At 42.6% G+C, this 16,300-nt stretch overlaps 1 protein-coding gene across 2 annotated transcripts in view; it reads left to right on the forward strand.

The window, feature by feature from the left end:
• Nucleotides 1-4,533: 4,533 nt before the first annotated feature.
• Nucleotides 4,534-16,300, forward strand: part of LOC310931501 (IQ motif and SEC7 domain-containing protein 1-like) — a 37,807-nt gene continuing 26,040 nt past the window's right edge. For both annotated transcript variants that reach the window (XM_083894671.1, XM_083894672.1), the window contains exons 1-2: nucleotides 4,534-4,780; nucleotides 15,794-16,076. In XM_083894671.1, the coding sequence (XP_083750797.1) occupies nucleotides 4,716-4,780; nucleotides 15,794-16,076 (348 nt within the window). In that variant the 5' untranslated portion in view covers nucleotides 4,534-4,715. The remainder of the gene's footprint in view (nucleotides 4,781-15,793; nucleotides 16,077-16,300) is intronic.

Here is a 16,300-nt window from a genome sequence, read left to right on the forward strand (position 1 = left end):
GTCAGACATCACTTGCTACTGATGGTCTTCGATCATTCCCATTGGATCCCAACAGCAACACATTAGCTCCAGCTAAGAGGCCGCATATCCCTTTAATTACTCTTATGTTGACTCTAATTATAAATCTTACTGCCAGATCCTTTTTAGTGCGCAGATATTATTTGTTCCTGAGTATTTACTTTATTATTTTTTTTTGTCTTCCCACACAAAGTCCTCTGTGTTCACAAAGCTAAAACGGGCCACTACATCTCATTTAGTACGCTGCAGTATCAAACTATGACATCAGCCCCGGCCTCTAATTGTTTCCAGACCAGGCATGGACTGAGTTTTTTTTTTTTTTTTGCTTTATTTTCCATTTCTTAGCGCAGGTCTTAGTTGCTCAGCATCCCGCATAAGCAGATAATGAGAAACGGTGCATGATGTCATGTCCATGGGAGCACATGGCGCCAAAATCTTGTGACCAACTTTCCAGGAAATGATCACCCCCCCCCCCCTCTTGTCATCCCCGATGCTCTGTCTTCTCTCTAGAAAGTTCTTCTGATTCCCAAACGTCTGTGCATCTGTGGGAATGCACCTGATAAAGTGTGCTGCTGACCCGCCGATGCCTCTTTGGCCTTCCTCCAATGTGTAATGGATCTGACTTTCTTTAAATTAAGAGTGGAAGAGGGAAAACAAGCAAAGGCTGTGAAACTAAACTCAGGAGGGAGGGGCTTTTTTTTTTTTTTTTTTTGCGGTGGAGTAGGAGCTGAAACACATAGAGAAACCATATGTATTGAGTTGAAGAAATGGCATTTTATGAGCGGAGAGTGGGCCTCTGCATGGAATTCTCAATGACATCATTCTGTAGCTGAGCGTTGTGCAGCAGCCAGGTCTCGGGAGATGGAGTGGGGCCTTCACTCAGCCGGGACGACTGCACTGGATCGTAACTCTAGAGCAGGAATAGCGAGGCTGTGAGGCAGGCAGACAGAGATAATTACACAGGCTTCTTTAAGTGTCTTAAAGATGGTGAAAAAACAACAACTTTACAGCTCTTTACAGATCTGGAATTCATCTGATTTCATCATTTCGGGCAGAGCTCTCCTCGACGCTAATGCCGATGCTGCCCTCGAGCATCACACTGAAACAATCACATTGCTTGGGGTTTAATGCGCTTTGCATGTTAATTTACAAAACGGGACCAAGATATTACTTCATATCTGACTCCCAAACAATAAACTCTTGTTAGACACTCTGAGGTCTGCCACCAAAAAAAAAAAAAAAAAAAAGCCTGCTCTGGTACTAATAAAGCGACAGAACAACATGGGTGCCTGTTTTATTAAACGGTCGTCTTAAAGCTGTAGTTCGTACCTTTCGGATAAATTCAAGATATTCATGTTGCATTGAACCCATTATCAACTCCGCACGACTCGCTCTGTGTAGCCGTGTTTGGATATTGTGTCGCCTGGCGACGTTTCTGCCTTGCACACAGGAAGTGATTTGTTTGATGTAGTGCTGGGCACATTAACGCGCTAACGGCGGTTAACAGCGTTTTACGTAACTCCCGATTGTTAAAATGAGTCTCTAAAGTAATTAAAAACAAAGGCACACATACGCAGTACACAGGTACGCTGGTTATTTGTAGCGCTGCTCTTTCTGTTCGACAGCTCCAGTTCGACTGTAGGCACGCTAATGTTGCTAAAGGAGCTAACGGAGCTAACTGGTAAACGGTGCCTGGACTCCGGTGCCGCGGCATGTAAACATGGCGTTGTGCATGTCTTTTTCCCGGTCAGTCGTCATGGAAAAGTGTCATGCGTTAACGTCAATGTCATAACGTTGATGTCAAGACAGACGGAGGCAACCGCAACATTGCGCTAGTAAAGCGAGCAGAGAGGTTGGCGTGTGACTGGAAAAAACAAAAAGAAGTAGCCATAAAAATTAAATTCTATTGCCCAAAGAAACCTGCTATGCAAACAAAGAAGAAGAACATCCTTTTTGGTCGGTGAAGGCCACCGTAGCTCCCTGACATTCTTGGGAAAAGGCAGGAGCAAGTGGAGAAGTCCTCTTTTTGTTACAGTCTGCAGTAATTAAACCTTTAAATGAAGCATGTATAATTTAAAGCAGCAGCTTTTTTTTGTTTGCATCATTTCCAGACAGTAGAAGGAATGAAACGGGGTTTCAGTCCGAGTGGAGAGTGTGATCGTTGAGTCTCTCTAAGTAAAGACAAGTGTCTGCATTAGCAGCTGTAGTCACCAGAGTCCAGGGCCAAGGTCTCAAACTGAAATAGACCAGTTGGCCGGTCATGGACTGTCTGTCTGTCTGTCTTGTCTGTGTCTCTGTGTGCTCATAATGATTCTGCCTGAGTCACATATGGCAAGCGAGTCCCTGTTCTGATTCATGGCACATGTGGAGATACTGTACGCACAAGATTTTTCCCCTCTCCCTGAGCAACTCTTTCTTTTGCTTTTGTCCTTCACTTCTCTGCGTCTTTTTCGTTTGACGAAAAAACAGTCCAGCGAAAGGTGATCGTTTTAGAGGTTCACGTCTGTAATTAGAGGATATCAACAGAGGCCGTGTGTGTGGAGATGATTGGTGTCCCTGTAAAGCGGCTCCATGTGGGAGCCATTCTCCTCTGTTTCCTGTGCCTGTTGTCATTAGATAGAAAATACCTTTGACTTGGGGGCAGTTTACCCCAACCCCCTCCTCTCAAAGGGGTGATTAGTCTCCGGCCTGTCGAAACCGAGACGAGGCTCGGTCGGCTGCATGTGTAAAGTCGGATACATGCGAGTTTAGCCGCCGTGGCATCGTACGGGTGGCATTTTTTAAAAACAGTATAACATTACGCTTGAAATGAAAGAAAGCCGATTTAGGAGGAGGTTGAAAATAAAAGGGCAGGAGGAGGAAAAACCTCTTCATTAGTGTGAATTTCGGCAGCCGAATCCTCGCTGGTGCTTTTCTTAGAGACCATTTTTACAGTCACTTCTCAGCCATAAAAGACTCTATTATTAGAGGTGCTGTCTCCTGTTTTGCCGTTTTGCCTAAGTCCTTTCGTCTGTGGAACAAAAATGCCAAGAAAAAGGCATTTGACGTTCACTGAACACTCCCAAACTCTCCTTGTGCCACATTTCCTTCCCACGTTTATGTCCTTTTACTAACCTCACGTCTGTTTGACATCCTGTACCTGGGTCAGTCAGTAGAGTCAGTGCAAAACATTTAAATTCTGACTTTTAAAGTTAGCCTGACTTATACTGCACTAAATGGGATTTCTCAAAGTCAGACTGACGCACCCAGAAAATACAGTTGGGAGTCAACAAGTCAACAATTCGTCCTCCTGGGTTCGTCCTGAAATCTGATGAGGACGCCAAATTTGTACGCCAAAGTTTATTTTTGAAGTTGATGGATGGTAGAAAGACACATACTGGCGCTAGACATGGTACAAACTAGCTGCCAGCTACATTTGTTTTGGTTATACACTACCGCTCAAACGTTTGGGGTCACCTATACAATTTTTTTGGTGTTTTCCATTAAAAGTCACACTTTTATTCATCAAAAGAGTTGCAAAATGAATAGAAAATATCGTCAAGACATTGACAAGATGAGAAATAATGATTTTTATTCAAAATAATTTTTTTGTCCCTTCAAACTTTGCTGTATTCAGCTGTGCTAACATCATTGCACAAGGGTTTTCAAGGGTTTTCTAATCATCCAATAGTCTTCTAACGCCATTAGCAAACACAATGTACCATTAGAACACTGGAAATGGGCCTCTATACACCTATGTACATATTCCATTAAAAACCAGACGTTTGCAGCTAGGATAGTCGTTTACCACATTATCAATGTATAGAGTGTATTTATGATTCATTTAATGTTATATTCATTGAAAAAAAGTGCTTTTCCTTAAAAAATAAGGACATTTCTAAGTGACCTCAAACTTGTATAATGTATAATTCAACCAAACTGAAGGGAGTCGCACTTCCTTCAATAAATCGATTCCCCACACTAATGCTTGTGTAGTAGGACAGCGACAATAATCCAGTTAAATGGCGTTAACTGTGCATGGAAACACACTTATTCTTTACCCCTCTGCTACATCCTCTCTTTGCTATTAACGCCTATTTCTTCCTCTCATTCCCTCGCCTTCGCCATCTTCTTTTTCCCATCCCCTGATGTCTGAAAATGTGATTTTCATTTTCTGTGTCACCCCCCCCACCCCTGCAGGGGTCATACGAGTCTCCGTCCCTTGCACATTTCATATTGCGAACAGTGTTGCAGGAGGCATTTCATATCCTCCTTCTCTCCTTCCTTCTACCCAGCTACAACACTCACTCACACACTCTCTGCACCCCGTCCCCCCCCCCCATCACCACCCCCTCCATACTGGCAGCAGAAAACCCTCACTCACTCCAGTCTCTCCCAGCCTCCGCCCCCCCTCCCTTATCCTCCCACTATCCCAGCACACCGACGACACAGAGAGGGAAGAAAAGAGGAAAAAGAGCTTCACTTGTCATTTGCCATGCTCGCCGGCCATCCTTAGGCAGCCGAAATGGGAATGTTTGTGAGCGGCGGAGAGCCACGAGCTGCAGGAGGGAGATGACACTGTACTGAGAGCTCTGTGTGTGTGTGTGTGAGAGAGAGAGAGAGGAAGGAAAACCTGGGTAGGTTGCAGCAATGGGGAAGACCCGGTGATTGGGATCACTGATGTTTGGAGTACAGCGTCTGTACGAGTGCCGGGCAGCATGTGGTGTTTGCAGTGTAACTCGGAGAAGACGCAGTCACTGCTGGAGCTGGAGCTCAACGGCTGGTAAGAGGAGAACAGTCTCGGAGAGTGTGAAATATGAGTGTGTGTGTGTGTGTGTGTGACACCGGGCCGTGTGTGCGTTACACATAATCCTCACTGGAAGATGACGGTATTAATGCGAGTAGAAGTCGCGAAGATCGTGAATGTTGAGGTTTTTGCCATTTTCAACTGTGACTCCTTTACAATGGAAAACAGATCACACGTCCTCCTCTCTGAGTCACTGTGTGTGTGTGTGTGTGTGTGTGTGTGCGCGTGTGTGTGTGTGTGTGAGTGAGATATCATGGTGTGTTTAGTCTCACTGTACAGAATCCATCTGTGAGCTGGGTCCCTTCACCCCAGCTCAGTTGAAGGGCATTCCTGTGGTGTTTCGTGGCCCTCCCGCTTACTGGCTGTGACTGTGTGTGTGTGTGTGTGTGTGTGTGTGTGTGTGTGTGTGTGTGTGTTTTCATATGAAATTTCAAAGCCAGGTGCTGAGTGTATTGTGTCAGAGTTTAATTATTCATTATGGAGACATAATAATAAATAACAAAGTAGTTGGTGTTGTTGTTGATGAGTGTCTTGACAGCAGGAATGCTTTGATTCACACAGAAAGAAGCTTGGCAGTCAACTGGGGGGGGGGGGGGGTGTTGTATTGATTTCCGATTACTCGGAGTAAATGTGTGGAAGTAATCAGCGAAACATCCGTCAAAGGCTCCTCGCGCTCGCAGTGGAGTGATGTGTGCGGGTTTTTAATTTGCCAATATAGCGGGTGTTTGTTCTCGTAAAGATCGGCGCGACTTTGATCCGAAATGGGCTCATGATCGCTTTGAAGCAAAGACTTTCATTCATTCATTCATTCATTCACCGAGATGTTAGGATTGATAACTGCCTTCGGTTGTGTTGTTAAAGGCGGTGCTTTGAACCTGACGGGCAGATGTGACTCTACTATTTCAAACGGATACAAATAGATACAAAATGTTAGACATATTTTAGCAGTTATTTATTGAAATGGTGCAGAAAAGGAAAGTAAAAAAACTTCAAGTTCAATACAATTTGTGTAAAGTGCAAAAAGGTTACAGTTACAGTACCACCAACATTTTGGGTATAACAGTCACAGTTGGCTCTGACAAAATTAGAGGTAACAATATAAACAACATTAAGGAGCAATGGCCACAATGGGCTATTTTTGCAGAAATATAAGTAACAGTAACCAATAATATTCAGGTACAATTGCTACAGTTGGCTCGTAGTGCAAAATATTCTGGTACATACATAAGGCTGCGTACAATTACAGCTGTACTAGTATTTGCCAAAAAGGGACGCAAAGTATCACAAAGTGTCGCAAAGTGCCAGAAATAGGCAACACTATATATATTTTGTTTGGCTTTTTAATAATACATTCATTATTTATGGGTTAATGGGCCACGGGCCGGTCCAAATAGCTTTGAATCAAGCCTTTGCACATCTAATGGAGCTCTCCTTAAATCATCTATAAATAATAATGAATCAGTTTACAAAGCTCAACTTAACTTTTTCACCAAGCAGTAAAATGCAGTTCATCGCGCCACGGTGCAGTTTGGAATAAGGATGAGAATCGGTATCGGACAGATGTTTATTTCTTCTTTTTGGGAGAACAATACTTGTTACACAGATGGAGAATGATGTCTTTGAAATGACTCAGCACAAATGTGTTGTTGTGAAAAGCTTCATAGCTTCATACGTTCATATATTCGTCTAAAATGACCCAAAAAAAGTGGTATCGTGCTGTCCATGTAGTTTGGAAAGGTACGTCCTGAACTTGCTTACATTTCCACTGCAGGTGTGGTGGTCGGATAGTGATCGCTGCATCAGCTACATAAATAGCATTTTTCATCGTAGATTTCCATAAACAGCTTTTGTTCCTCTCTCTCTGATGCGATATACTGTCTGTTTAAAAAAATATATGTATTTGGTGTTTTTCTGTACCTGTTACGATATGGAAGTGAGTTTTAATCTCCACCATCCAGGAGCTGGACCACTGAGCTTCGGTGCTCCCAGCGCTACGTTACTCAAAGGACACCAAAATAACACACAATAAGTCAGGGAAACACAAATAATTGTGTAATGTACCAAACTAAAACCAAATTCTACTGCTTGGTGGAAACAAGGCTTTTGGGAAGTCATTAGTCCACCTGATCACAAACACTAAAGGAAGGCAGTATGATCCCTGGATGCTGAAGTGTCCTTGAGCAAGACACTGAACCCCAAGTTGCTCCTGGCAGCTGTGAATGACAGCTGTGTGATAGATACATAATTATAGTATGTTCTGTATGTGTCAGCGTATAGAAATCGAAACTGCAACGCATATTAAAGTGGTCACAAGTAGGGCTGGCTATCGTTCATAATTGGATACGGTACCGGTGTCTGTACCTGGAATTCGGTACGGCTACTTTTATTAAGGAGGTTTAAGAACAGTAAATATATAAACATAAATAAATGTTAGTTAGAAATAAATATAGAACAAGACTTCTCTCTGCCACAACCAACGCTTCTTCTTTTTTGTCTGCCCTTTGTCTCTTGTCACAAACAAGTGTTGCTAGTGACTCTGAGTTAACCGGCCTTAAGTTAGCCACACGGCTAACGCTAGCCACAGGCAGCAGGCTAACGACAAGCAAACCCTTTTTGAGGAGTCAGAGGCCGACCCCTTTAGACTAGAACGCGACATGTCATGGCAAAAAAAAGACACGCAAATGTTGGTAGCATTAGCTACCAATGTTAGCAGTGCTACTGGCATGTAAGAATGTGGCCAAAAATATTTACTGTATTCAAATTCAAAATACCGAGGTCTTTTAGGATCCGTTTTCTGACGTAACTGGCAACCCGTGGTTGCTCGGCAGCTGAGACTCTACTGACTGCAATGATGGTAGACGGCGGTAGGTGGCGCCACATGCCAAAACATGATTTCAAAACAAAAACATGATTTGCAGTCTGCAAAATATATTTTTTTTAATGCAAATATTTTGGCTGTACTGTTGTTGTTGGTGAGTTCAGTTTGTTATATGAACATTATTCCTGAGTCTCTGTGACATATTAGGAGGATTTTATGGACAGTTGCCTAAGATTTATTACATAATGCACCTTTAACATTTATTCAAAATGTAGTAACAAGAGCAAAGGTTAGAGCTCTTGTGTGCAGATTCATGTGCAGTTTCAGCTGTGTGGCGTCACTTTGAACTCGTGTGTCTCTGTTCACGTCAACATAAATTCACGATGACAGTTTCAAGTCGCACACTTCTCCACCTCAAGTATTACAACTTCCAGTAGTCACTGCTACTAGACTCCACGAGTCTTACAAGGCTCCCGTGGACCGTATCCCGTCTGCTGCAGACTCTCAGGAGTGAATCTGTCCGTCTGTCGGCCAGTGAAGCTTTCCAGCTCGCAGCTGTGCGTCAGACTCTGAAATCCCCAACCTGCTCCTCGCTTTCTTTTTATAGCCATAACAGAATGATCCATTTAGTTGTAGTCATCGGCTGAAACGGCTGACACATCCGAGTGTTTACTATCAAGTTTTTAAACTCGTTACTGTGAGGTCCTCTAACCTTTACCTGCATCTGCGCCGCAGAGGCTGGAGAACGCATCTGTATTTATGAGCTCTCTGAGCAAACATCTGCTTTTGTTGTGTTTTGGCGCAGATGCTGTCAGTGCATGTGGGGTGAGATCAGGGATGTTCTGTTTGATTTGATTGGAAGAGTCTGTTCTCTGGATATGTTTAAGTACACCAACAAAAAATAGAAAAGAAGACCGATATATTGTCTTTTTATCCATGAAATCCAGGAGATTTAAAGTGAGATGAACTATTAATGTCGTACTTTATCCTATTGGTTTGTGACGGCTGTCAATCATGCCATAGCCACACCCTAAGGGTTAGGGTTTTTGTTTTGGGAACCTCCCACCACAGCAGGTTGTTTCTTCATCAAGCATACAGTTTTTTGACCGTTTTCAATGTTTTTTTTATATTATATTTTGATTTTGGGTTAGATTAAAGGGAATTGATTAAGTTTACTGAATGAAAGGAGTAAACACTTTAAATTTTGAGCTTTGGAAAATCATTATTTTCATGCGTCAGAACCTGTCAGCAGCAACCAGTGTGGCTGTTTTTGATTAGTGATGGCAAAAATCATCTATTTTTAGTGTCTATCTAAATCTAGATAGTCTATTTTTAGTGTCTATCTAAATCAAGTAAGAAGTGGGGTCAACCAACCCCTGACCCCAAGACTTTGTACATTTTCATACACTGTCTAATGTTTCCAACTGCAATAAGTTACCAGCTTGTTAATTCAATAACGTTTCTCAAACGTACAAAAAAAAGAAAGAGCAAAAATCTGAAAACACAAGTTTGAAATTAATTGTCTTGCTCTTCGGGAGTTACGTCGGTTCCACACTGTGGCTTTCTCTTCCTCCGTGACTCCGGCCTGCACTTCATTAGCCTTGTTCTATTCCCTGTAGATGTGACTCCTCTTTTCCGGGACGGAGGAATGTTTTTCCCCTCAGGTCCGACTCATGCAATGGGGTTGAGGCCTGAGACAGGGGCCCTGGGCCTGTTTGTTCAGGATGTGTTCAGAGAGAAGAAGAAGAAGAAGAAGAGATGGTCTCCTTCTCGCTCTCTCGCTCTCCACCTCACAACCCCCAACCTGCAAATCCCTGGATCTCATGGCTGAAAATCACTGCCAGCTGAGCTAACATACTTATCCATGCTTGTATCCGAACCAATGCGGGCTCCCGCTGGATAAAGACCCAGAAGGAGTGACAGACAATAGCTGTGAGCTAGCTAATACAGTGCGCATTTCAAGCTAGGGGTTACCGTTGCTATCCTTGGACAACCTCGTCTTTTACCTCCAACAATAACAACAACAACAAAGTTTTGTTGTGATGTTCATCACATCGGGGATGTTCCCCGATCGGGAAGCATCTGACCTTTTTAAAAAAAAGGGTCCTATGTTCCCCACTTTGTGGAAGCCTGGGTGTGGAGCTCCAGGGTAAAGGGTTAGGGTTAGGGTTAGGGGTATGGGGTACGGTCCTATGTTCCCCGGGTCCTTTTGGGTGAACAGCGGGGAACATAGAACCCTTTTTTAGAGAAAGAGTCCTATGTTTCCCGGTCTCATACAAAGCGGGGAACATAGGACCCTTTGGGTGAACAGCGGGGAATATAGGACCCTTTTTTAGAGAAAGGGTCCTGTGTTCCCCGATTATATACAAAGAGGGGAACATAGGACCCGAGGAACATAGGACCCGGGGAACATAGATACGATCCCGTATATAAGTAGACTGAATTGCTGACAGTCAAAACGCCTCTTCAAACATAAAGCTAAAGCGCCGCGATCGTCCATGTTTTTCTAACATTCGACTTCAATTGCTGGAACGCTTTGAACTAGGAGCTAGTACAATTCAGGTAGGATAAATCCCACATCCCATTTGTTTGGATGGGCTCTGGAACGCAGCATTAAAACACCGCTTTCTCCTCCCTTTTTTGTCTGTGACCTCAGAGCAGAATAGTGCGGAGCGACAGATAATGTTAGCTAGCCGTTAGCTCGCTAATACAGCACGATCGCATTTCAAGCTAGGGGTTACCGTTGCTATCCTTGGACAACCTCGTCGTGTACCTCCAACAACAACAACAAAGTTTTGTTGTGAAACGATAGCATGACTCAGTTCTGTCTTGTTCACTCCCTCTATATTTTTTTCCCCCTTACAGCAATTAAAACGCCACTTTTTCCTCCTTTTTTTAGTCTGTGACCTCAGCAGAAAAGTACTGCAGCATTTATTCCAGCTGTACGTCCACTATTACTCACACGCTGGGGCAGAAATAGACAAAATGGAGGGGAAAGATGCTGATTTGTCTGCTAACTTTGTCTGGGTCTTTATCCCAGTGACCCAGACGGAGCGACAGACAATGTTAGCTAGCAGCGCGATCGCATTTCAAGCTAGGGGTTACCATTGCTATCCTTGGACAACCTCGTCTTTTACCTCCTCCAACAACAACAACAACAACGTTTTGTTATGAAACGATAGCATGACTCAGTTCTGTCTGTGTGAGTACTGTCTTGTTCACTCCCTCTATATTTCTTCCCCCCATTATAGCACTTAAAACGCCACTTTTTCCTCCCTTTTTTAGTCTGTGACCTCAGCAGAAAAGTACTGCAGCACTTATTCCAGCTGTACGTCCACTATTACTCACACCCTGGGGTAGAAAAAGTGCAGCAGAAATAGACAAAATGGAGGGGAAAGATGCTGCGTCTGGGTCCTCGGAGCCATTACTGTGTACACTGTGTTTTTTCACTTTGAGCCTTGACTGTTTTCGGAGGTGAAACTGGGTGAGAGAGCAAACCGCAGAGGACCGACAGTCGTACACACACGCGGTATCTATTCAAAGCAGCTTGTAGTTCATTTGTTCTAACAGTGATTCAGCACAGTCAATAATGGCGTAAAACACCTTTACGTTCTAATTAGCTTTTGTTTGGGGGGAAATAATTGCGAGCAATAATAATGCAGAAACAACGCGAACGGAATAGTCCATAATTATACACAACAGAGCGTCAAATCAACATGACATAATGGATTAAATGCTCTGCAGGTTTGTGAGGCGGTGTTTGAAGAGGATAAACACTGCGGCGTAAACGCTTGTGTAGAATCAAGAGGAGGCGTGGGAAAACAAAAACAACATTACAAAAGTTCTATATTTAGATATAGTTCAAATTACTTAAGCATTATGTGAATAACTCTGTATCTTTACTTATATGTATAATAACATTTGAATCCAAACGCTGTCCTGGAACGAACAATCGTTAACATAATTTGGCTCATGTTGTGATACATTTTCCAATATTGTTTTTTGAAAAAAAACAGCTCTGTTCACATTTTTAGGTCATTCTTAAAAGCGTTTTTGTGTTAGAAACTGATCAGTTTAAAGCAAAGCGGTTCACACAAGAGTTTTGATTTGTCGTTACAGGTCGTGAAATAGAAACACTAAAATCGCACGTCAAATTTAAACTGGTTCAGAGATATTATCAATCTCTACATTCATTTAAGTCATGATATCTGCATTATTTATTTAGAAATAAACAAAAACTGCTCAACAAACGTGCTGCAGCCATGTCCTTTATCAGATCCAAAATCTGAATTGATTCTTCCTCTGGCCTCATCCCCGCCAAGTCGCCGACTGTGAACTGGGAAGTTCTCCGAGTGCACAGTAACTCTGCCAACACTAAAATACAGGCTTTTATCCAGATGCACGCCAAACGTTTCCCTTTTTTAGAGATAGACTAGCACACTAGTGTGCACTTTTCCTGTTTTCATAAATATCCCCCCTGTCTCACAATGTTAAATTCTTGTATCCACCCCCCCTGTCATCGGAACATGTAACGGTTTCTTATTCTTCCTCCTCCTGTGGCCAAGTTTCGAGAAATCCAGTCTGAGACACACAAACACCGAAAACATCCCCTGCATGGTAATCACTTAAAGAAACTCAGAATTCTGACTTTAAACTTAGAATTTTTGACTTTGAAACTCAGAATTCAGTTGTTGTTTTTTTCAGAATTCTGAGTTTGAACTCAGAATTTCTGACTTTTAAACTCAGAATTATGGCTTTATTCTCAGAATTCTGACTATAAACAGAATTCTGGCTTTATTCTCAGAATTGTGACTTTAAACTCAAATTTCTGACTTTAAAACTCAGAATTCTGACTTTAAAACTATTCACATACTGTGTGAGTATATACTCACACAGTATACATACTACATACATACTACATACTACATACTACCTCCTACTCTCTTAAAGCCTCCGACATACTATATATATATAGTATGTCGGAGGCTTTAAGAGAGTCTTGAATCGATGTGTTCAGTAAACATGTCGTTTTCATGCTGTGTAAAAGACAGTCGAGTTATTTCTCAATCACTTTTTTGGAACACAGCCAGAAAATACAGGAAACATGCATGCAGTTTTAAAAATAACTGCCCATATATAATATATACATATTATTATGCCAGGTTTATTGATCATTTCATAGATTACAGATTACAGATTACAGTCTTGTATAAAGTACCTAAAAGGGATACTTGAGTATCCTACCCAGAAAATGACTTTCATAGAAGTTGAAGTCACTTTTTTTTATATAATATTACTTGAGTAAATGTCTATGGTATATGACGTTTAAGTATCAAAAGTCATTTTGCTGACAAAATGTCCTTGGACAAGACACTTAACCCCCACGTTCTGTTTTTATTCTTCTTCATTCACTTTGTTTAAGTACTTTTTGTAAAGCACAAGAGCTTTGGGTGAAATATCTGATCTATTTTTCTTTTTTTTCCATATATTGCGAAAGGAAAATGATCTGCAAAATAACTTTTTAAAGTCAAGATTCACCCCAAATATTTACTGTGCTGTAGATTTAAAAGAAGACGAGAATTACATGAGACATGAGATCACCTCAGGTGAACGGGAAACACTGTAGTGTAAAGCAGCTTTGACTAGAGAAGCTTTGTGTAAATACACTCTTAGAAATAAAAGTGCTAAGTAGAACCATATAAGGTTCTTCGGTTTGTCCTCATAGGAGAACCCTTTTGGAGGGTCCCACCAAGAACCCCTTTAAAACCCTTTATTCAGGAAAGGGGTTTTAAAGGGTTCTCTGGATCAAAATGGTTCTTACTGGAACCATTAGAGTTCCCATGAACCCTTTCCTGAAGAAAGGGTTTTTCAGAAACAAATGGTTCCAGGTAGAACCTCAACCCTTTCAGAAGGACCCTTTCGGAACCCTTATTTCTAAGAGTGTACAGACCATTTACCAACTTTCTTCTTCTGATTGTATCTGTTACTAATGAGTCATGAAGAGGAAGTAAAAGTACGCAATTTATTTAGGGCATGTAGTAGAGTAAAAGTTAAAGTTGTGTACAGGTGTAAAAGTGCAGATATGTTAAGTATAGTAACAAAGTATTTGTACACCTTGTTAGATTGAAACTCTGGTTATACTCATTGATAGATACGACCAACTTTCACTCATTCCAATCCGAATGCCAATGATCGCATCATTTGACACACATAAGAACACCATAACGAACCATGACCATAATTATTCACTTCCTCCCCAGTGCTGTTATCCGTTTTCTGCCACGCTCCCGTTGCTGGACGTCGATTGGCGGCTGCCTTTTATAAAGGGAGTAGATTGTGTACACTGCACAGGTGTGTGTCGAGTCACAGTTCAAACACATTAGTCTGCCAGTGTATAGACAACGCACTGGGAGTGTGAAGTCAGTTCAGTGGCTCACACCCACTGGGTGCGTTCCTCTAAACGACCAGCGCTCACATCGTCGTGTTTGCTCTGTCACTCTGGACTTTGCGATCGGAGCAGTGCGTCGTCACTCATGGCAAACATGACGCAACGCCGGCGCTCGCTGATTGGCTCGTAATGTGGCAGAGTGCACTCGTGTTTTCCTGGAGGAGACTTGTGTGTGTGTGTGTGTGTACTCTGGACTGAAAGAATGGTGGACAAGATATGGAGGAAGAGTTGGCACTTCATAGAAAACAGACGGTCCTTTCGCAGTAAGCAGTCGCCCTGTAAAGCGGCCGAGTCCGACGGGGAGTGAGTAGACTTTTTTTTTTGTTGCCGTTTGATTTCTTTGCACATTAATGGTGTGAGAAGTGGACGTTTGCAGTCGGGGTGTGCCAAAAAGTCCATTCACATAAGAATCGCGATTTTCATTTACCGTACTACGATTCAGAAGCAGAATCATTTTTTTATAAAGAGGCACTTTTATTTGTGTTACTTGTGCAATATGTGATATTACTTTTATGCAACAGTTCCATCAAAGCATTGATAAATGTTTAAAACTGAACATTTGTCATTCTGTCTGGAGTAGATCATCTTTTGCACACCTATAGATTGAAGCAGAAATCATTATTAATCAAATTGTTTTGAATCGAAAATCGATTTTGAATCGAATCGTAGCCCCAAAAATCGGAATCGAATCAAATCATGAGATCGTAAAAGATTCCCCGATAGTTTGCAGCATTTGGAGCAGAGGAAAATTTTAATTTTCAATTTTGCTGCAGTTCAATTTTTCTATTTTGTTTGTTCAATGATTGTTCTTTGCCTATTTGTTAAAGCTCACATAGAGTGGTCCTGTTGCACATATATGTTAGTTATGGAGGTCTACTTACATATATTAACTTGTTTTTATGGTCAAAAACCTCCTAGTTGCTGTAAACGAGCCGATAGAAATCCTCTTTTCTGACGCTGTTCCCCAGCCGCGATATTTCAGACATAAATCTCACACCCAGAAGACAGACTGTGTTGTGATTGGCCAGTACCCGGAAGTGACATATTCAGTACACCCACTCTCAGAAGCACAGCTACCCCCTCTGGAACGGTGGATGCACTGCTACTCATTATCAAAACATTGTTTTTACAGTGTTTAAAAATAGCTTCTTCACGACTCCCCGCAGCAGTCCCTTTTATGACTTTGACCCGGAGTCAGACCCAGAGTCAGAAGACACTGTCGCTCGTGAAACACCTCCACAACGGACGTTATTCTTCTTCTGCGGTTCAATGTACGCAACCGGATGTGCCCGCACTAGTGCCCGGATCTGCTGTTCACGTAACCGGATCGGGTTTTTTCAGAGATCTCGCTGAGCCCGAGATTACAATAAAATACAGCGTTCTCAGCCGTGGCTGAACTGTTTGTTTTGAACCTTCAGGGCTTCATAAACGAGGTAATGACGCAGATACACACTGAAAAACGGCGTTAATTGGAACTTCTGGTCTATGTCCGCTTTAATTATAGAGACGAACGTTCTTGAAGATAAGCTCATTTTTTTTCTCTGACACTCAAAATTACGGATGAGGGGCGACACCTGCAGTTAACCTGATTCTTCTTCTTGACTCACAAATTAAATTATCGTCATCATGATATTTCTAATCACCTCTCTCTCTCTCTCTCTCTCTCTCTCTCTCTCTCTCTCTCTCTCTCTCTCTCTCTCTCTCTCTCCTTCTCCCTCTGCAGTGTCGAAGGGGATGGACGGTCCAACGACGGCGGCCATTCCCTGGACAGCAGCGGAGCCAGCTACGGCCAGGGTCCGGTGACTCACGGCTCAGCCATCAGCCCCGACCGCTTCGACAGCCCGCTCTACAGCCACGGCGTCCAGCCCGGGCCTCAGAGGCCTCGGCGGCCCAAGCTCCAGCACTCGCAGTCCATCCTCCGGAAGCAGGCGGAGGAGGAGGCCATCAAACGGTCACGCTCGCTCTCTGAGAGTTACGAGCTCTCTGCCGACCTTCAGGACAAACAGGTAAACCTCAACGTTCAATGTATAGAGTTGGATTTTTCATCCTGTGAGCGTGTAAGTGAATGAAGCTTCTAGAATTGGTCCAGTCCATCTGTTTGACGTGGAGGAAATGGCTACTGTGTAATCCCATGAGACAACAGCAACTCTACCTTATTTGAAGGTTGTTTTTGAATAAATAAATGGCTCAGATTGTCTTTTCAACTCTATGGAAGAGGATTAGGGCCACA

This window comes from Microchirus variegatus, assembly GCF_963457635.1.
Source record: "Microchirus variegatus genome assembly, chromosome: 9".
In the NCBI taxonomy this organism is placed as follows: domain Eukaryota; kingdom Metazoa; phylum Chordata; class Actinopteri; order Pleuronectiformes; family Soleidae; genus Microchirus; species Microchirus variegatus.